The 21,030-nt window shown below is 45.4% G+C and overlaps 1 protein-coding gene across 5 annotated transcripts in view; it reads left to right on the top strand.

Moving 5' to 3' along the window:
- Positions 1-21,030, top strand: part of DNAJC4 (DnaJ heat shock protein family (Hsp40) member C4) — a 62,770-nt gene that overhangs the window by 3,357 nt on the left and 38,383 nt on the right. For 4 of the 5 annotated variants that reach the window (XM_054995251.1, XM_054995225.1, XM_054995233.1 and 1 more), the window contains one exon: positions 19,264-19,411. In XM_054995251.1, the coding sequence (XP_054851226.1) occupies positions 19,320-19,411 (92 nt within the window). In that variant the 5' untranslated portion in view covers positions 19,264-19,319. Of the gene's footprint in view, positions 1-19,263; positions 19,412-21,030 lie in introns of those variants that run through there. The other variant, XM_054995260.1, reaches the window with a different exon arrangement.

Genomic DNA, 21,030 nt, shown 5'->3' with positions numbered 1-21,030 from the left:
AGACCCAGCACTTACTTTCTTGGTATTTGTGGACCCTCCTTGTGTGCACGTAAAGCACGCATGCAGCCCCGTACCAGCACGATGACATCGCTTCTGGGAAGTGACATCATTGCACTTTGCTGTGGGCTGATTTGGGCCCCAAATGAGCCAAATCAGGCCCGCTTGGGGCCCAAACTGGCTTGCAGCAAAGCATGGGAGCACTCTTGGGATGGTGCGATGATGTCAGTGACGTCATCACACCGGCCTTGGGAGTGCACCCAGGAGGCCCGTTCCCCACCTTTACCCCCGATGGCCAGATAACAAGCAGTGGCGGGGGGGGGGCAGAGGTGGGAGCAGGGGATCCCCCACCCCCCAAACAGGGGAATGGGATCCTTAGATAGGACTGCTGTTGGCTGGTGTCCTATTGTGGGTCTTTAGGTTGGATTTTTCTCTTTAACGCTGGGGAAAATCTGAAGACAATTTTGAGAGGTTTTTTTTAAGGTTGAGTGGTATCAGGCAAGGAATATTTAAAATTTGAACTTTGGTGGGAGGAAGTGGCCTCATGTGAAGTGAGGAGGGTGGAGGAGCTGGATGTGACATCACAGGATGTAGCATAACATCCCTCTACTGAGCTCCCATCCCCTAACTCTGCCTTCCCCAGACATCACCTCTTAAGTCTTCAGAAATTTCCCAAACCTGAGTTGGCAGCTGTATATCCATTGAGCTGCACTTGCTCTGTTCATGAATGATTTAGGAGGGCTAGCAATAGATTTTTTAATTCATTTTACTACCTGATTTTTAAAAAGTCATTCTAAGATTAGGGTCTGCTTATGATAGCAAATCACAGAACATTACGGACTGGTGACTGTTTTATTTATTTCTCTTCCTTGCAGACCACCTTTTGTCCAAATGATCCCAAAGATGTTTTAAAAATATTTACTAAAACACAATAAAATTATGAACGAAAACATCATATCTAGAAGACAATTTTAGAGTATTGCCCATGTTCATCTACTGCCCTTTGCCGTACCATTTAACAAATTAATCTGACCCGTAGGTGCACTGGAGAAGATGGAAGGCCTTCAGAGATGTGCTTGTTCCGAGCTTCTGAGAGTGGGAGTTCCATTGTTTGGGGAGGGCTGGGTGGCCCTGCCAGCCAAACATGTGCTTGTGCCGGCTCCTGGAGGAAAGCCCGTATGCAATCTTCATGTCTTGGGTTGGTTGATATGGGTGGAGGTGGTCCTTCATAAACTCTGGACGAGAGCAGTTTAGGGCTTTAATAGTCAAAAACAGCACCTTATTGGGAGCCTGGAAACAAATTGGAAGCCAGTGTAAATGAAATAATTAGAAAATTCGAGGCCAGCTATGAACCTCTGTGGGTTGCTGTTTGGTCACTCAGTCCAGTCCCGTTAAACAAAATACTCTGGTGGCATTTGTTGATGACCTCCGTCTGAATAGCAACAAACGGCCTCGCTTCTTCGTTGCTCCTCTTGGATCCGCAACCTTTGATACGGTAGAACATGCCATTCTTTTGAGGCATCTGGAGGCAGAAATACGTATCAGAGGTATGTCTTTGACTGGTACTATAGACTGTACTACCATGTACTGTCTGCTGCTGCAGATATGATCCTACTGGGCAGTTTCTGTGTTGTTTAATATGTCAGGTTTAGAATTGCTTATGCTCTGTCTTCAGCATTGTTTCAGCTCTGGATTGGATTTCTGCTTGTTTTCGATCTCTGCAAATTTGCATTGGTATACCCTATTGCGTTGTTCATTGAATGTCCCTGCTGCTGTTTGTATTGACTTACGCTTAGTAATCTGCCTTGAGTCTCAGTGAGAAAGGCAGACTGTAAATAACGTAAATAAAATAAAATTAAATATGAGTGTAGGTGGTCTTTCATATACTCTGGACGTGAGCTGTTTAGGGCTTTAATAGTCAAAACAAGTATCTTGTATGCAACTTGGAAGCCAGTTAGAGGCCAGTGTAAATGACTAGGAGCCCCCTGCCAGCTATGAACCTCTGAGGGTCGCTGTTTGGTCTCTCAGTCCAGTCCCATCAAGATACGTGATGATACTAGCATGCTCAGCTTGCAGCAATTTTTGAAACTCAGGTCTCAAGCATTTGGGGACCTGATTCAAATCAGAACTGCAGTGTGTTGGCAGCCTTCTTCACCCCCTGTAATGTTTTCCTGACCAGAAATGATCCTAGGAGCCACTGTTTGCCCTGCTGGAGAAACTTAAGTGTTCTGATCAGGTGTGTGTATACGCAAACATATGTATCCACACAGGAGGCTTCTAGGCCCCTTCTTACTTCTGAAGAAAAGCAGCAGAGTCCAGTGGCCTTTTTCAGTTCAATGTGATCCCGACAGCGATGCAGTCCTCCTCATCAACCCCTGAGAAGCAGGCCAGGGTTTTTTTCCCCAGAAGAATTAGCTGTGTTAATCTGTAGTCGCAAAATAGTAAAGAATCCAGTAGCACCGTTAAGACTAACCAACTTTTTGTAACATAAGCTTTTGAGAACCACAGCTGTCTTTGTCAGATGCATCTGACGATGAGAGCTGTGGTTCTCGAAAGCTTATGCTGCAATAAAGTTGGTTAGTCTTAAAGATGCTGCTAAACGCTTTACAATTTAGGAGTTTTTTTTGTGCTTGTGCCTAGTTAGCTCCATCACTAAGTGGATCTAGACTTGGCCTATAGCTGAGTGGGAGACGTCCCCCACCCGCCATCCCATTTTATGCCATTTTTGAGGTCGGAGGAGGAAGGGAGTGAACAAAATCTGAAGTATGATAATATTATTATCCCATTGTGTATCTCTGACCAAAAGGTTATCAAATTTGTGAAAAACCTGTGGCTGCATTTCCTGACTCCATCTGTGACATCTTTTTGGGCTGTTGTGCCAATATATAGAGGAGGTCAGGGGCACAAAGGCTACTGTGGTGGATACACCATCTCCCTGGGTGTACCCCACTCCTCCCTCTTTGAGTAGGTTGTGTTAATAGATCTTCCGCTGCCTACTTCTGTTTGGAACGATAAGGGTGCTTAGGATGGACCCGTGCCATGCCACAGGGTGCTAACTTTGTGTGTGTTTGGAAATGACAAGCCTGTCTGCTTCTGTAGAATTGTTTACTGTGGTCAACTGCTTCTGGGGATTGCTGTGGGGGTGAAGGCAATAACGGATTGCTGAAGGCTTTGTACGCTCAAAGGGCAGTAGAAATTATTAGAAGGTAGTTTCAGTTGCTGTTTGAGTCAGTGGCATCTTCTTTTTTTAAAATTTTATTGGGTGAGTTAACATATAAATTAATTAATATACATTCTATTACCCCACCTCTTCCTGTTTCCCCCACCCCCTCCCTCCCCCTTTCTTGTTAGACTTCCAACAGCTTTCCAATCCATTATCTAATTGTATCTATTATTCTATCCAATACATTGTCTAAAAAAAAAGAAAGAATATTAGTTCACTCTATTAACTTATTTTAACTTTCCATATATTATTTCCATCGGTAAAGACATTCTACCTCCCCCTTTAATAGTTGTCCAATGACCACCCTTTCCCCCTTATGTCCCATTTCTTTTCCAAATAACTTTTAAATTTCCCCCAGTCCATAACAAATTCTTCTGAATCTTGTTCTCTCATTTTCCTTGTCAATTTGTCCATCTCTGCCATATACAGCAATTTCTGTATCCAATCTTCTATTGTCGGTATCTCTTGTGTCTTCCATAATTGTGCGTATAACATCCTTGCTGCAGTTGTCATATAAAACATTAACGTTCTGTCTTGGGTCACAAAATCTTCTAAACATATACAAAACAATAACAACTCTGGGTTTTTACTCACTTTTTTCTGTAATATATCTGACATAACATCAACAATATTCCCCCAAAATTGTTTAGCTTTTTCACAAGACCACCACATTGAGTCAGTGGCATCTTCAAGTGTTGAAGCCTGTCTGTATTCCTTGAGTCCGGTGCGCAGGGCATAGCCGCATTCTCTCAAAGTTCACAGGTTCTCACAAAGAATGCTAGATGGTATGTACATTGGTAAAGCATTTCTGATGTTCTTAATCCAGGATAACTACCTGGAATCACTTAACACTGGTGAATAAAGAGCCGTACTTGTTCAGACCAAGTCCACCATCCTGCCTGCACAGTGGCCAACCTCTGGGAAGTCCAAAAGTAGGATATGAAGGCACCAGCCCTTCCGTGTTGGTTGTTCCCCGGCATGTGGCATTCAGCAGTTTGGATCCACCGGATCAGGACTTTTTCACACACCCCACGTTGCAGACCCAAAAGTGCCCTGAAATGCTTCTGAAGCAGGAGTGCGGAAGAGGAGAAAAATCAAAAAGAGTCCAGTAGCACCTTTAAGACTAACCAATTTTATTGTAGCATAAGCTTTCGAGAATCAAGTTCTCTTCGTCAGATGCCAGGCATTAGTCTTAAAGGTGCTACTGGACTCTTTTTGATTTTGCTACCACAGACTAACACGGCTAACTCCTCTGCATCTATGAAGAAGAGAAAGTCCCTCTTGTGGGTGGAAATTGTTGTACCCACAGAATGCCCCCGTGAATGCACGTCAGGGGTAATTCTGCTTCTTAAAGGTAAGTTTATAATCGAATCTAATTTCCTTGGTTAGACAACACCCTTCCCCATACTAACTCACTACATGTAATCTGCCTTGAGTCTCAGTGAGAAAGGTGGACTATAAATGACTTAAATAAAATAAAAATAAATAAAACTGAATATATTGTTTTTTTTTAAAATGTGCAATATATGCTTTTTTTGTTATATAAAAAAGCTATATCAAAGCCAGTGTCCCTCATTACATCATGTGGCAGAGAAGTTCATAAGTGAAGGATCTGATGTGTGTGAAGAAGGATTTCTGTGCGCTGAACCGGCCGCTCATCAGTTTTGCTGGGAGAGACTGTTAGCCAGCAAGTACTAGAGTGAGACTTCAAGTATTCTGAGCCTGGCTGCGTTCCTGAAGCCTGGCTCCTCCCGGGACAGGGTCCCATGCTCCCAAACTCCACGGGTTCCGGTATAACCTGAACAGCAACATCAGAGACAGTTGTCTTTTGTTTTAACTGCCTGTTTCTAGGGCCTACTAGGAGATCGGCAACTTTAATTAGGGGTTTGGGAGAACGAGACGAGCAGTGCAATCCTAAGCAGAGTTAGGATCAATGGGCTTAGACTGGAGTAACTTTGGCTAGGATTGCACTGTTAGGGTTCACCTTGTGAGCAAGGGATGGGCAGAAGGTACAACTGATGCATGATTTAAACGCACTGCACGGGCGTTTTATTTGCCAAGACTTTTACTGGAGCGGAGCTGTGGGTGGGGCATTCCAGGACAATGCCAGGCTACAGGATGGCCCATCTAACTGTTGAATGCAGGGTCAGAATGCCTGCCATCTAGAATAACCCCGAGGGCTTTTGCAAGTGCCTGGGATACAGTGGCAAAATTTACTGTTTAGAGGGTGATGGTCAGAAACCAAAACCCTCTCCTCCTTCCTGGGAAATGTGTGCTGCATCACAAAGGACCACTCTTAGCAGGCGATCAGTGCTGTATCTCCCTTGGGGTGGAGCAGTTTATGGGTGCCTGGGCCAAGGGCCGTAGGGGATACCTAGTACTGGTCACATGCAGCCTGCAAGCCATATGCCGTGCGCCCCAAACACAGCTTCCTGTGGAATTGGGTTGCCAACCTCCAAGTTGTAACGTAACAAAGTATCGTGATGTTCTAACGAAATAAAGTACTAACACAACAATTACAAAATAATTAGCTTGTTCTTATTTCATCTGTGCACAATTTACCATCAACATAACAGTACACACAATCTTCCCACCTTCAGACCTATACATAAAGTGCTAGTGCATTCAGTACGATTGAGGAGCAGACATTTAACAACATTCAATATTGCTTTTATAAACAATTCTTGATATAAGGTGCATAAAGTCCATCAATGCCAATTGTAGGTCAAGGCGCGCAGGATGGAAAGGAAACCATCTAGGTCCTGTTTCAGTTCTTTTGTCAAAGATGGTCAATTTCACCATTCCTGAAGCCATCCTATTCAACCACTAGTAAGCCAGACGTCAGGTAATGCTCCTTATGTTGATGGTAAATTGTGCACAGATGAAATAAGAACAAGTTAATTATTTTTCTAATTGTTGTGTTAGTACTTAATTTTGTTAGAACATCATGATACTTTGTTACGTTATTGCTTCTTGTGATTCTCTCTGTACTGTTAACCTCCCAAGTTGTGGCTGGAAATCTCCTGGAATTACAGCTGATGTCCAGGCCACAGAGATCAGTTCCCCAGGAGAAAATGGCTGCTTTGGAGGGTGGATTCTATGGTATTATATCCCACTGAAGGCCTTCCCGTCCCCAAACCCCACCCTCTCCAGGCTCCACCCACAAAAATCTCCAGGAATTTCCCAACCAGTAGCTGGCAACCCTGCTTGTGGAATCATCAGCCCATTTATTGTGGTCTCACTGGCATTTTTTATGCCTTGAATCAACTGCTCATAAATTTTATGGAGTGCATTCCAAATTCTGTCCTGTCCTAGATAGCCCAGGCAAACCTGATCTCATCAGATCTTGGAAGCTAAGCAGGGTTGGTCTTGGTTGGTAACTGGATGGGAGACCTCAAAGGAAGACGAAGGTTGCAGAGGCAGGCAATGGCAAACCACCTCTGTGAGTCTCTTGCCATGAAAACCTCACCAGGGGTCGCTGTAAGTCAGCTATACCTTGCCTCCACTCTCCATCACCACTCCAAATTCTAGTATTACGGAAGTTATTCCCAGTTTTCCTTTTTAAATTTAAAAAAGAACCACAGAGTTTCTAGAAAGAAAAACCAAAGTAGACCACACAACACCACAATCTGCTAATAAACTCCAGTTTGATCATTAGAGCCCTCTTGGAAAAGAGAGTTTGCACAGCATCAGTGTTGTGCAGAGATTGGCAGGCCGAGCGAGGTTTCTGGATTGGCCAGGCATAACTATTACAGATTCAGCTCTCTGCCTTTACAGAGTCAGCCGAACAGAGCCGTCCGCATGGCCTAATTCATGGCTTCCCCAGCTCACCCATCTCTCTATCCCCACAGAACGCACGTGCAGGCTGGCTGCTAGTTAAAATTCCTGTGAGTGAATGGAATTTTTTCCCCATAGTTACAGTTCTGCAGGACTTCGAAAAAACCCAACTGTGGGTTAACCCCAGTAGCGTTTGCACAGGGGAAATGCTTGAAGAACTGGGGTCCCGTACATCCTGTGTTTCCTCCATGGGGTTAAATGTAACATGCAAGAAACAATTCAACATTGTTTGCATGCATCGGTAGCCGCACTGTGGACTTCTAAACTGGCACATTGTTAGCAGCGGTCTGATGTTGGGGTGGGGTGGGGGAGTTCTTTTTGCTTTTAAAGGATTGTTGCCTGAATCTCTTTGGTACTAAATTCCTGCATTCTGCTCAGCTGTGGAAGCTGTCCCTGGGGCGCAACTGACCTGGCCTAGTTTAATAGGTGGTTCTTTTGGGGTAAGTGATAGGATTATTGTAAAAACAAATGGCCTGCATTTTGCAGCTGCTTTGTTTACTTACTAAAAAAAAAATATGGGAAAAAGAGAGAGAGAAAGAGATGGTTCCAGTAGTAAAACTGGAGATGGCTTGGTTCCCACTTGGCCCGCTGGCCAAAGAGAACAAGCAAGGAGATTTTTAAAATGAACTACTGCCGGAGTGCGAGCCATTCTAATTAACATTAGTTTTGATTAGCGTTGCAGAAGTTGCCGTGGGGATTTGGAACCCCGGAGGCAGTTCCAAAAAGCTTGTGAGATGCATTTGAATGGAAATGACTCCTTGGGGAGGCTGGGAGCAGATCTCTACCCAGAGAGGGATGCTCCAAACCATTTAGCCTTTGCTAATGTGGAAGTTCAGCTTCTCAAACCTATGTCTATGCCAAGTTCAGCATGCCCTGCCACCATGTTCCCACCCTAGTAGCTCCGTACCAATGTAACTGAGCCATGTTTTGTTTTTCTTTACCATCGTTAAGTGTTATGATTCATATACAAACCTAAACTGTGTTAAAGGATGGGTCTCGTTTGCAAGCTCTGACCTGGATAACCCAGATGAGCCTGATCTTGTCAGATATCAGAAGCTAAGCAGGGTCGGCCTTGGTTAGTAATTGGATGGGAGACCTTCTGTGAAGGCCAGGATTGCAGAGGCAGGCAATGGCAAACACCTCCGTTAGTCTTCTGCCATGAAAATCCCACTACAGGTTTCCATAATTCAGCTGGGACTTGAGGGTACCTTCCACCACCACCACCTTGTTTGCAAACTCTGTTTAGCATTAAGCATGTGGTTAAGTGTTGAATGCCTGGACTGAACAAATTAAGGTTGGATAGTTTCTCTGCCTCTCTGATTTCTCAGCTTGCAAGATGGGAAGGAAGTCTGCAGTCATAACCAGCAAAAGACCAGAGTAACCAGACAACAATAAACCATAGTTAGTGTTAACCAGGGTTTGAAGCATTCTATGAGGCTTCTGTGTGCCATCAAGTCACTTCCGACCTCTGCAGACTCTATGAAGGAAAGACTTCTAAAATATCCTATCATAACAGACTTGCTCACATCCTGCAAACTGGAGGACGTGGCTTCTTTTATTGAGTTAAGCCATCTCATTTTAGGTCTAGTCCCATTGTTTATCATTTCTCAGGCTTTTTAGATTGTTGAAGTACGTAATTCTCTTGATTATATTTGCCATCACAATGATCATGGAAGGTTGACTTTCTATAGATGGTAACTGAAGGATTCAATTGATGGTCTAATGCTGTAGCCAAACAGATGTAGACCTGGTCAGTTCACTGGAAGAGACCCTGCCTAAGAGCAGGCTTAAAAAAATAGATATGAAACTAACACTGAGTGATATAACCAAGGCGTCCTGGGATGGCATCAGTTTTAATTCCTAATGCTGGAACTGCTCAGGAGTGTAGGACATCTTCTGCTGAAATAAGTATGCGAATTGGAGATTCTATTGGTACAACTATTCGGTGATCAACTTCTAATAAACGATAGTTTCCTTGGGGTAGATTTTGTGTTGAGATTATGTATGAGTCAAATGTTAGATTTTCGTAGTCTGTATACTCATAGCTCCAGTATCATTGGTGTCCTAGTGCTTTTACTGTTAGGTGTGGATTATTAACTTCATCTATAAGATATAAAATACGTAGGGATGGAAGTGCAATTATAATTAGGATTACTGCGGGTAAAATAGTTCAGACTATTTCTACTTCTTGCGCATTTATTGTGTTTGTGTAAGTTATGTTTGTTGTTAATATTAGGGTTATAAGGTATAATACTAAAGTGCTAATTAAGAATACGATTATTAATGCATGGTCATGAAAGTGTAATAATTCTTCTATGATTGGGGAAGCGGCATTTATTGCTATTAAAATGTCCTATTGGTTGTTACTAAAATGTTGATGCACCCCTGCCTTTCACTAAAAAACCTTTAAGGCAGGTAGCAGAAGAGTTCCTCATGAACCAAAATACAGTCTAAAACCCATGAAACGCCTGCAAGAAAGCAGCAGAGACCCATCAGGACTGGGGGAAGGAGAGAAGTTAGTAGCGGCAGCGGTCCAAATCAGGACACTCACTGCATCTTGAAATCTCTCTGAATAAAGAAATGCCTAAACTGTGATGGAGAAGGAGCGCGGTGGGCCTCCTTCAGGAGGCAGTTTTATCAGTTTAGTGCCACTGCAAAAAAAGCCCTGTTCTAGCTGGTTGCCCTCCATATATCCAATGATGCATAAGGCAGCAGATGGCTCTTAAGTTATCCAGGTCCTGTGTTACAGAAGTTGAGCAAATGATTGCTTGGCTTAAGGCCACCCGTTGAATCTGCGGCTGCTGAGGGTGGGCTGAAATGTCTGTACCACTTAGCATGAGGCAGCTGACCTTTGGCCCTTTCTGCGGAGAGACAGAAAAGGCCAGACCCTGATCCCCCCCCCCTTGGTTTGCCATCTTGCCACCTGCTTTGTGACAGGAGCTCCAGGCCTTCTGACAAATGGTTTGGAAGGTTTCACTGTAGCTCGTCTAAATGCCAGCTGTGCCCGCTGCAAAAAGGACACGGGGTCTTGTACAAAGGGGCTTGGCGAACAGCAAGAGATGTTTCTGCTACTCTTTAGACTGCACGGTTGCATTACGGTAGAGCCAGGATTTTCTCATTCCTTGATAGAAAATAATATTTCCCAAATCACTCTTCATTCTCTCTCTGTCTCTCAAGCATGATAGTTAAATGTAACCTTCCTCTGGAGAAGCAGTATAAGTCTATTGGATACTGGAATCAAACAACAGGAGAGGGCTTCTGCTTGTCTATCTGGTTTTTTTTTTCCCCTGGGCCATCCCAAGACACACGGAGAAAACTTTTTGTTTAATTAATTGCATTCTAAGTTATACCCAAGCTCAGTATGCTTGGGGTTTAGAGGTGCTTGGAGAGCAGTGAATGAATCCAAAGCTCAGCATGGTAATCAAAGATGAAACCCCCTCTCTCCTTCTTCCCTGGCTTAGTCTTGTTTGTGATGGGCAGAAATGCTGGTTGGTTATCAAGGCCAGCTGAATTGTGTCAACCTCTGGGCAAGGGGCTCTTTTATCCCCTGGCTTGAACAGCTGTAACAGTGGCTGTGTCAATAGCTTCTCACTCCTGTGTACTAAAATGAAGACAAATTCTAAGATAGTTGGTTGTTGGGGGTTTTCCGGGCTGTATTGCCGTGGTCTTGGCATTGTAGATCCTGACGTTTCGCCAGCAGCTGTGGCTGGCATCTTCAGAGGTGTAGCACCAAAAGACAGAGATCTCTCAGTGTCACAGTGTGGAAAAGATGTAGGTCATTTGTATCTACTCAGGAGGGGTGGGGTTGAGCTGAGTCATTCTGTAAGAGTTTCCCAGGGTGTGGAATGCTAATGGCGGGAGGCTTCACTGTGTCCTGAGGCGGTTCTTTTGCATATGGATTGGTGCTTGATGTGCTAATCTTCTCTGCAGGGCTATTGTCGGGTGTGGAGTGTTTTGTTGGCCTGGTGTTTTTCAGAACTGGAGCCCATGCTCTGTTCATTCTTAAGGTTTCTTCTTTCCTGTTGAAGTTTTGCTTATGCTTGTGAATTTCAATGGCTTCCCTGTGCAGTCTGACAAAGTAGTTGGAAGTGTTGTCCAGTATTTTGGTGTCCTGGAATAAGATACTGTGCCCTGTTTGAGTTAGGCTATGTTCAGCCACTGCTGATTTTTCAGGCTGTCCAAGTCTGCAGTGTCTTTCATGTTCTTTTATTCTTGTCTGGATGCTACGCTTTGTGGTCCCGATGTAAACTTGTCCACAGCTGCAGGGTATACGGTATACTCCTGCAGAGGTGAGGGGATCTCTGCTGTTCTAAGATACATAACGGGGAAAGCTTGGGCAGGGCTTCTGTTGCCATTTCAGACTATTGTTTCTACATGCTCAAGAATTTCCACCTGGGAAGCTTGACTTTCTCGTCCCTGTACCCTAGGAAAAGGATTTGGGAGGAGGGTATTACTGGCTTCTGTGGGAGGGGGATGCCAGAAAGTCATGTTCCATGGGGGGAACTCTTTGCATCTGTGGAAAGATCCAAGTTTTGGCTTGTGAGCAGAGTGAGTCACTGGGCAGATCTAATATGGTCGCCCTTTCGGTCCTTAATCAGTTCAAAACACAGCCCTTTGATATGAAAAATAAAATAGTTGCTGACCAGGGGCTTATGCTCTGCTTATGAGTGTGGCTGCCCCCCACAGCTGCCCTTTGGAAACTCTCAGCTTGGCATCCTTTTATCTGTTTATTTTTGACCTGGTTAACGGGGTAGAATTGATTTAGTGTGCTCCAAACTGTAATGAGCCAGATGGTGTTTTTGCGAACACTGCAATGAGAACAAATAAACACCTAATAGTGCAGACTAGGCAAGAAGTGTGGCAGAAGGGGGGGAGGGTATACAGCAGGGCAAAGGGGGGGGAGGAAGCAGCTGGCCCACCTGAAGCCCGTGTAAATGAAGTTTAGAGGGTGGCAGCCCGTGTGGCTGGCGAATTAATACCAGTGTCACAACTGTCTTTTTTGTAAATGACGCATGTGGCTTGGCCTGGTTTTAACATTCTGCTTTATAGTTTCCTAGTTCCGTTCCTCTACCTTGAAAAATACACGTGTGGCTAATGCAGTTTTATTTTTAATTTTTAAAGCATTTTGATTGTTCTGTTGTAGTACTTCCTATCACGTTTTCATCCTGTCCTTACTCTAAGGAGCTCGGGACAGTGTATAAGGATCGCCTCCCCACCACCGCTACCACCCATATTATCCCCACATGTACCCTGTGAAGACAGGTTGGGGTGAGACAGAGCGACAGGTCTTTGTGGCTAAGTCGGGATTTGAACCCAGTTCTCTGAAGTCCTAGTCTTGCCGCTGTAAGTGCTGTACCACACTGGCTCTCTGTTGCTTTGGGGAACTGTTTTCACATACGTTACGTGCTTGGAGAGGGAGGGCGGTGGTAGTCTGTAGCAATTTAGGGGTTTTAAAAAATTGGTCCTAGAACTGTTGTTTTTTTAAAATCTGTAAGCCACCCTGCTAGATTTTATATCCAAAGAGTAAGATATATTTTTTTCAGAAGAAATAAATCAGGAACTACCAGAAAGGACCTTCTCTGACCTCCTAACCACCACACCATGCCTTGTGTGATTGAATTTATCTGGCATCGGAGAGAGGGCATAAACGCTCTCTTTAATCTTGCATAGAAGGTCAGCAGCTGCAAACCCCTGAGCCATCATCAGCCCTGGGAAACGAAGCATGCATTTCCCGCCCCATCCCGAATCTTTTGCCAGTTTAGAGGCAAAAGAAGGGTTGCCAACTCTGGTTTAGGAAATTCCTGGAGATTTGAGGGTAGAACCTGGGGAAGGCTGGGTTTGAGGAGGGGAGGGACAGCAAGAGTTTAGTGCCACAGAGTCCACCCTCCAAAGCAGCTTTTTTCTCCCAAGGGACCTGATCTCTGTCGTCTAAGAGATCAGCTTTGATTCTGGGAGATCTCCAGGTCCCACCTGGAGGTTGGCAAACTTAGGTGATACGGATAAAATGTCACCTATGATAACAAAACTTTCTAGCAAGACCCCCCCCCCCCTCAGAATTTTCCATTTATCACTATCCATCACAGGAACTTGCCCTCAGAATGCAATCAAGCTTTCTGTTGATCCGGTTTCCGGCTCTCTGCAAAATACCCTCCCCGGAGACGCATTTGGAGGAGAGGCCCAAGACTTCTTCTCTGCTACCCACAGGGTGGTGGGACAAGCCCCAATAGACTCAGGTTACAGGAGGAGGGCAGATTTCAGTGGAACATGTGGATAAACTTCCTAACGATGAGAACAGTTTGACAGTGAAGCCCCTGTGGGGGGAGGTGTGGTGAGTTCTGCCTTGCTGGGGGGGGGGTTCTTCATGTGGATGCTAGACAGCCGTCTCCCAGGGATGCTCTAGCTTTGGATCTCCGGCCTTGAGCAGCGGGTTGGCCTAGATGGGCTGCAAAGCCATTTTCTGCTTTATGACCACCCCCCTCCCCACCACATTGCTGTATTTCTAGTTGCCAAGAAAGCCGTTTCCTTTTTGGCTGCTTTCAGCCTAGCTCGTCCGAGCTGCCCAGCGTGTTTATTGTTTCACTGTTGATGCTGCTGGTTTTAGTTTATTGATTGGTTTAGTAAATTAAGGGCGTCATGTCTCTTCCGCTGAACCTTTTGCAAGCTGTCTTGGGGGGGGGCAAGGTGCAGAAAGGTAGGGTAGGTATCCTTTAAAGGCACGAACATGCGGGCCACCCAGCTGAGCACAGCCCTCCAGACAGGAATGATGGCCTGCAGGGTTCTCTCCAGCATCCGCCCCCCTTTTATCTCTGCCCCCTCCTCACAAAGGCTTGATTTAGGACATGGTGCCACGCAAGATCTAGTTTAAATTTGGCTGCTACCACGCAAAGCACCTGCACACTGTAACGTGCTTTGGCCTCATTTAAATCAAGCCTAAAAAGGACACAGGCACCCCCCGCCTGTTGTTCTTTTGTAGGTAAAGATAGTCCCCTGTGGAAGCACCGAGTCATTACTGACCCATGGGGGTGGGGATGTCGCCCACACCCCAAATCTCCCCGGCCCCTCTTTTCTCCAGAGAGCCCCGCCTCATTCTCCTTTCCTCTCTCAAAGCCTTGCTTATCCCGAGGCAGAATTCACACAGGCCTCTCTCCTGCTGTTTGTGTCTGCCTGTGAAAAGCAGAAGCTAGTTCTAAGGAGGTCATCACAGGGCCCGTGGAGCCAGAGAAAAGAGAGAGAAAAGCTCCCCCCCCCCTCAGGCACCTCCTTTCCACTGGCGAAAGTGGGGGGGGGGCAACTGGAAGCTGGCAGCTCCTGCTCCTCCCTCAGGAGCAGAGCACTTTTTAAGGTGAGTTCCGACAGTGAGTCCAGTCATGCACCTGTGATCCAGCACATGTTGAACATATCGTGTAGCATGGCCCTGAGTATGTGAATATCAGGTTTCTGAATCGATCAGCAGTGGCCACGCAGGGAGGTGGATGTGCCAGTCGCATTTCAGCCTTTCTGTGCTTTTTTCAACACACGCGTGTATTTTTGGTCACAGTTTCAGGCTGGAATCCTGTGCATAGTTATTCAGGGAATGTGACTGAAACCACACGTATGTCGTGAAGCTCAGATAGTCAAAATGCGATTGAAAACCCACCTTCCGTCACGGCCACCCATCAGCCAGTTCAAAAAGCTGATACGCGCACGGAATGGCCCCTCTATTTTTCACCCATTACAGTATCTCATAATATTTGGTAGGATATCCTTCCTTACAAATGTGCGACTCCTTAGGCTGTTAAATGCCTCTGTCATTCAATACAAACCCTTGCTACAGTCAGTGTTAAGATCAATTGGAAGAAGATTCACTAAGCATTTTGTACGTTGAAATGAATTTAATAACAATAATTAATTAACTTGGCATTGGGTGGGCATCTCTGACTCAGGGAGTCAAAGCATTTTGCTAAAAATACACCCAGCAGCAGAGGCATCCAAGAGTTGCGGGTGTGTGTGTGGGGGGGGGGAGATCTGCCAGGGCAGTTTGCTCACACGTGTGGAAAATGCAGATCATTTCTTAACAAGCTTTTTTTTTTAGCTTTAACCCTTAGCTGTAATCCCACCCCCACCCCACCCCCAGCATGGAAGAAGCAGCTGCAAAGGGAGCCAGAAGAGAAGGGGGGGGGGAAGAGTCAGAACATGTTCTCCATAAACTGGCATCACAGAGATGTTGATTTCCGCTATTCTCTGTAATATTTGATCCAAGGCTGCTTGATATCTTCATCTGGTTATATTTTTATCTTCAGAAAAAATTCGCTGTAATGGGGAGTAGGAATCGCAGGGCAAGAGTGCAAGCCTCTTTAAGGAGCTTTGAAAAGCGAAAGAGACAAAAGGTCCATTTTTATCTGTAAATGGCAGGAAAATGACAGCAATCTGTAACCTTCTCCGACGCGTCTGCCTTGCTTAGTGCCTTTTAAATTTATGTTATTCTGCATTTTTGCAGCGATGGTTTCTAAGCCTCAAAGCTTGTTTGCCTTAGTGCTGCAGCTGCTGGGGCCAGCCACTCGTGGATTTTGTGAAGGCTTGTGAATTTTTTCTCCCCTTCCTCTGGATGTGGGGCAGCTAGAGGTGCTCTGCTCCAGAGATGGCAATAAATCATTTCATGAGAAAGGGGAAGTACGTTGATGGATTTGCAAGGATAAGCAATGTATCAGAGGAAGGGTCTCCATAGTTGCTGTAGCAACAAATTAACCGTCTGATGGGGAATGCAAATAGAAATTGTGTCCTCCTAATTTGGCTCTTGATTAAGGCTTCCATCTGAAGTCAGGTTCCCTGTTTATTGTGGACGCCTCGAGGTCAGAATGAGATATGGTAGTGGTCTCCAAGAGTTTGTTGTCATCTGGCTACGTGGGAATATAAAGCATGACAGACCAATCGAAGCTGTATTCATCCAGGACTGAGCTGGGGGCCAAATTTAGCACACTGAAGAAAAGGGTGCAGCCTACCCATCTCCTTTTCCATGTGCATGGAGAATTTTTTTTTTTTTACTGCTTCTAAGGTGTAGAGATGGAGCCCAGGCCAGTGGCTTTTCCACACAGGTCATTTGCTCGGGCTTGATACTATTGGTTTTTTTTTCCTGCTTCCCCACAACATTGTGGTGTATTTCTGCACCTCCTGGGATTTCCTTCACTCTGAAGTTTGGGAAACATTTCATCAGGCTGGTGGGAAAGTTTGGATTCTCCCAGTCCTACCCACACAGCAGCCATTTTCCCTGCCCCTGTGCTGCCCCCCCTCCCCACTACTGGATGCCTTTTTCTATTTTTACCAGCAACTGAATATCATTATAATGTTGCAACAGTGTGTGTGTTAGGTTTTCTGAATTCCATTTTTTAAAAGTTAAGCCTCGTGCTCTTTCTGTTGCAGTAATAGGCATTTCCCATTATATCTCTGCAATGAAAGGGGCTAGAGGCTTTTTTAAAAAAATGAAAGCTGGAGATTCAGTGAACTTGTTACACAGATTGTTGTAATATTATTCAGTTGCTGATTTCACAGGGCGTTTGCCCCACTGCCTGTGACCCTGCACCTCTCTGGACAGCTTTCAGAAGACCTCTTCAGTCAGTTTGCTTGAGCAAAGCTGCAAAAGCAGAAGCCAACCTGGGATGCTCTTCCCTTCGTCTGCATTCTGAAGTGATGGTAGAGATAGTTGTACCCATGTGGTTTCACTTTTTTATAAAACTGACCCATATTGAACTGGCAAGTCCGGCCGTTTGTCCTCATGCTGTTGCTTCAGGACAAGGCTCAGCAAAGTTACAGTTAAAGGGACCAACTACATGAAGATATAGAGCAAGATCAACAAAGAACCCAGTCCAGGAAAGCCTGTTTGCATAACAGGAAAGATACACCTTAGCATTACTGATCCCTCGAATGTTGACTTAGGAATCTATAAAATTTCCACAGCCCAGACACTGATTGCTGTGAGTCTTTTATTAGGAGTTTTCCATGGTCATAGATCCAGAGGAGTTAGCCTTGTTAGTCTGTAGTAGCAAAATAGTAAAGAGTCCAGTAGCACCCTTAAGACTAACCAACGTTATTGTAGCATAAGCTTTCGAGAGCCACAGCTCTCTTGTGTCAGATGCATCTGATGAAGAGAGCTGTGGCTCTCGAAAGCTTATGCTACAATACAATTGGTTAGTCTTAAAGGTGCTACTGGACTGTTTACTATTTTTTTATTAGGAGGTGACACACGTGAGGTCCCACAATATGTAATAAATATACTCAGGAGCACCTTGTGTGATCATTTTAATATAGTGGTGTAAATCTGTGGGCAGCTCTCATGGGCAGCTGTTCTCTTTCATCGTTTTTATTTCTGTAAAGTTTTTCTAAGAAGCACTTGAGTCCTGTGAAAATCTTTGCCTGCCATTCCCTCTATGTACTGGATATTCTAGCATCCCACCTACCGCACCAGTAGACCCTTAAAGATTTCATTTTCTTTTTCAGTTGGTTCCCTGCTGAGCCACATTTGGCTCTAGAGCCATAGGTTGTCGAGCAATAGGCAGCAGACCCCTACTTCAGGGTTTCCTTACCCCTGCTGTCAAAACATCTAGAGATAGAGCAGACTGGAGAGACACACGCACAGCCTGAATTTCAGGTGGTAGATTAAAGTCTGCTGCTGATCTCTATGGGTGCAGAGCAGTGTTGCTCTTTCTGGTGGCCTAACTTCGTATATGCTTTGCATTGGAACGCAGAGTGGAAAACCCAGTTCAGCTTCAGACTGGAAGTCCTTTGATGTGGGTTAGTAAAAGGCAAGTAGGGCAGGGAGGGGTCATTGCCTGCCATTGGCTTGAGGAGCTGGCAGGGTGGCCCTGTGTCTGCCATCGTCCTTCGAGAAGCTGCCAAACTCTGACCTGGAATGCATCCCACCGTATTATTCTTGGCTCCTTTGGCTCTCGTTGGCTGAATTCTGTGCTTCCCATGTTGCAGCCTCAGCAGTGAATCCTTTACAAAGCCCCTGTTCCCTCCCCACCTGCCCAGAGCCTGCCACTGGAATGCCCAGAGGTAAGCTGGCTGAAGCTGCGTTCACTCAAACAAAGGCAAATGGCACTTCCTTCCATTTTGTATCCTGCCCCTTCTTCCAAGGACCACAGGCAACATATGTAGGGATTTCCCAGTTTCGCCATCACAACAACCCCTTAAGTTGAGATCAAGCAGAAAGAGAGCGACTGGCCCATGGTCGTGCCGTGAAGTTTATAACCGAGTGGGGACAAGGTTGGATCTCCTTGGCCCAACCCTGTACCTCATAGTGTCTTCTTGTTTCAAAGCTTCTGCAGTACATATTTGTAAACAAGGACCTCCTTCCTACATAATGCTCATGCGTGCTCTTGGATAAGCAAATGGATAAGTGGGAGAGGGGGTTGCGCGGTGGTTATGGCTTGGTTCGAACATAATGCCAGACTATGGTTCGACACCATGTAACACATGAGACAGGAAGGCGATGACCGGCAGGATGATTGGATGCTTCCTGGTTTGCAGCAAACTGTACTGAGACTGGGGCTATCGTTGTTCGAATCCTCACTCTTCTATGGAGCTTGCTGAATAATCTTGGGCCAGTCTCTCTCTCAGCCCACCCCAGCTCACAGGGTTGTTGTAAGAATAAAATGAGTGGGGCTCTTCAGGTAGGGTGCCCTGAACTCATTTGGCAGAAGGGTGGGATTTTGGAAGAATAAAGCAAGAAGTATCTGATTGGTTTGCTGTGCATGTGCAAGTGAGCCTCAGGCCTGGTTGTGTTATGTCCGACTCACAGGTGTAGACTGAGAAATCCCTGGCTCACAACGTCACTAAGTGGCCCTAGCCAAGCCACTGTTTTCTGAACCTCGGTCCTGCAATCCGCAATGTGGAGACAGAAACACTGGGCTATTTTATAGGGCTGCGGTAATGATTACTGCTGTAATGTAGGTGCAGATCTCAAGAACTGCAATTATATTTTCATTTTTCAGCATCGTCGTTCCGTACAGTTCTTACAAAGCCTCACATTGCAACAAAGAAATGGGCCCCTTCCCCGCAAAATGAGCATGCAATCTAAAACAGCCAATGTGGAGGAAAATGGACGGAGGGGGAAATGTTTGTGGCCAGGAGCAGTGATAAGTAGTTCAAGTTTGGGTGCAGTTGGGAAGGAGGTACTCAGTAGTAATTATGAAATGCAATAACTCCAGTTGCTTCCCTGTGCTCTTTCCCAGCTATTGTAGATCTGCCATTTCCTAGAACTTGGGTGTGGTGCTCCTCGGGGTTGAAGATGACTTCAGCCATTCCTTACCTCATCTGCAGATGCTACCAACAGTGTCAAAGTGCCAGGCATCGGGCATTCTCAACCACACTCTGCAGCTGGTGAGCACTCTCCCTGTTGTTTGTCCAGGGTGTCTGGGACTCGAACCAGGAGCCTCATGGGCCAGAGGTGGGACCTGGCTGGTGAGCTTTGTGGGACTGAGAGCCACAGAGCTCTCTTCAGGCACAGAAGGGGACAGGGATGTGCATCGCGGGCCCCTGGAATCAACAGGCAGTACGAAGCCCCTCAGTTGGCCATGCATGATATAAATACTATGAACCAGGCTTTTTGTTCTTGAGAAACCTGTCTGCTACTTTTCAGGCTCTGTCACTTTGGGATCTAGAGAGTTGGAAAGCACATGATCCATGTCTGGATTCCAACTTGCTCAGAGGGTCACACCACCCTTTTCCCCAGTGTATTAAACATCCCTTCCGTGGCTGTCCAGTAGCAGAGAGCATCACCGATGCCTCAGGGCCACACCTGTTTAAATAAAACAGTTATTTACCCTGGTTGAATTAGAAAGATTTATTCCCAAAATAACAGGGAAGCACTGGAGGGTGGGGGGAAGGCAAAACCTCACTTCTTCTGTTGGCGATTTTCCCACCTTCCAGGCTGACCTGATAACAGGGAGGCACTTTGGTTGGCTGATTCAGGAGATACTATATACACAGCTGGCGAATGTTATAAATACCCTTTCTAGCCCTGTCCTCTTAAGTTTGCGATGAACCTCCTGTTCTTTCACATTCAGTACATGTGTGTTGGGAAGAGAAACGTGCTCTGTTGTGCGTACTTCTCCCAGCTCTCTAGGGTATCTTGTCTGAATTTTAATGTACTATATGAAAGGTAGTGGTGGTGAAGGAGCCCCATATTTATACGCACAGCCTCTTCTCTGGGCATCTTCCAACCTAGCGGTTCCTGCATTTAGGTGCTTTTGGAATCACATTATGTAAAATGGTCCCTGTTTCTATCAAACTTTCTATCAGAATGGAACATCAGAATCATTTGGTTGGATCAAACCAAAGATCCATGTAATTCAGTATTCGTTTTCTGACCAGGCCAGGCAGATAACTTCTGGTTGCCCCCAAACATAGCATGAAGGTGACCACTTTTGCCCCCCGTAGTGTCTATCATTTGCAAATAGACTGCCTCAGTGCGCAGAAGTTTACGAACAGTATTGCATTTATCTTTATAACATGGTGAAGCTTTTAAACATACTGAATCAGTTCAGATATTATCGCCAAACTATGATTTGGCTAGGCTTTGTTTCGAACCCAAATCATAGTTTCCATGCGTACAATAGGCAAGAGCTGATTATTTCCCCCCTCCCCTCTTCATCTACTCAGAGCTGCAGTGGCTTTTGGAGGCATAACAGCAGCCATAACTTTGGTTTGTCAATTCAGACGTCTTAGCAAATCATAGCACCAATTGTGGTTTGCAAAAGCTCTTCAAACCGTGGTTTGCGATTTTGTCATTTCACATGTCACACTGAATCATAGTTACAGTTTCTTAACTGCGGTTTCACGTGACAGATTGAAGCTCAGGATGTGATGGTGTCTGCTTGCTTAGATGACTTTTAATAAAGTATTAGAATGGAACTGCAGTATTCAGGAACAGTCTACCTCTGAATACTAGATACTGGGAACAAACATGGTATAGCCACCGCTTTCACTGCCTTGCTTGT

The sequence above is a fragment of the Eublepharis macularius genome, chromosome 1, assembly GCF_028583425.1.
Source record: "Eublepharis macularius isolate TG4126 chromosome 1, MPM_Emac_v1.0, whole genome shotgun sequence".
NCBI classification, from domain to species: Eukaryota; Metazoa; Chordata; class Lepidosauria; order Squamata; family Eublepharidae; genus Eublepharis; species Eublepharis macularius.
Note: the sequence above shows the minus strand (reverse complement) of the source record. Positions and strands in the feature narration are given on the sequence as shown.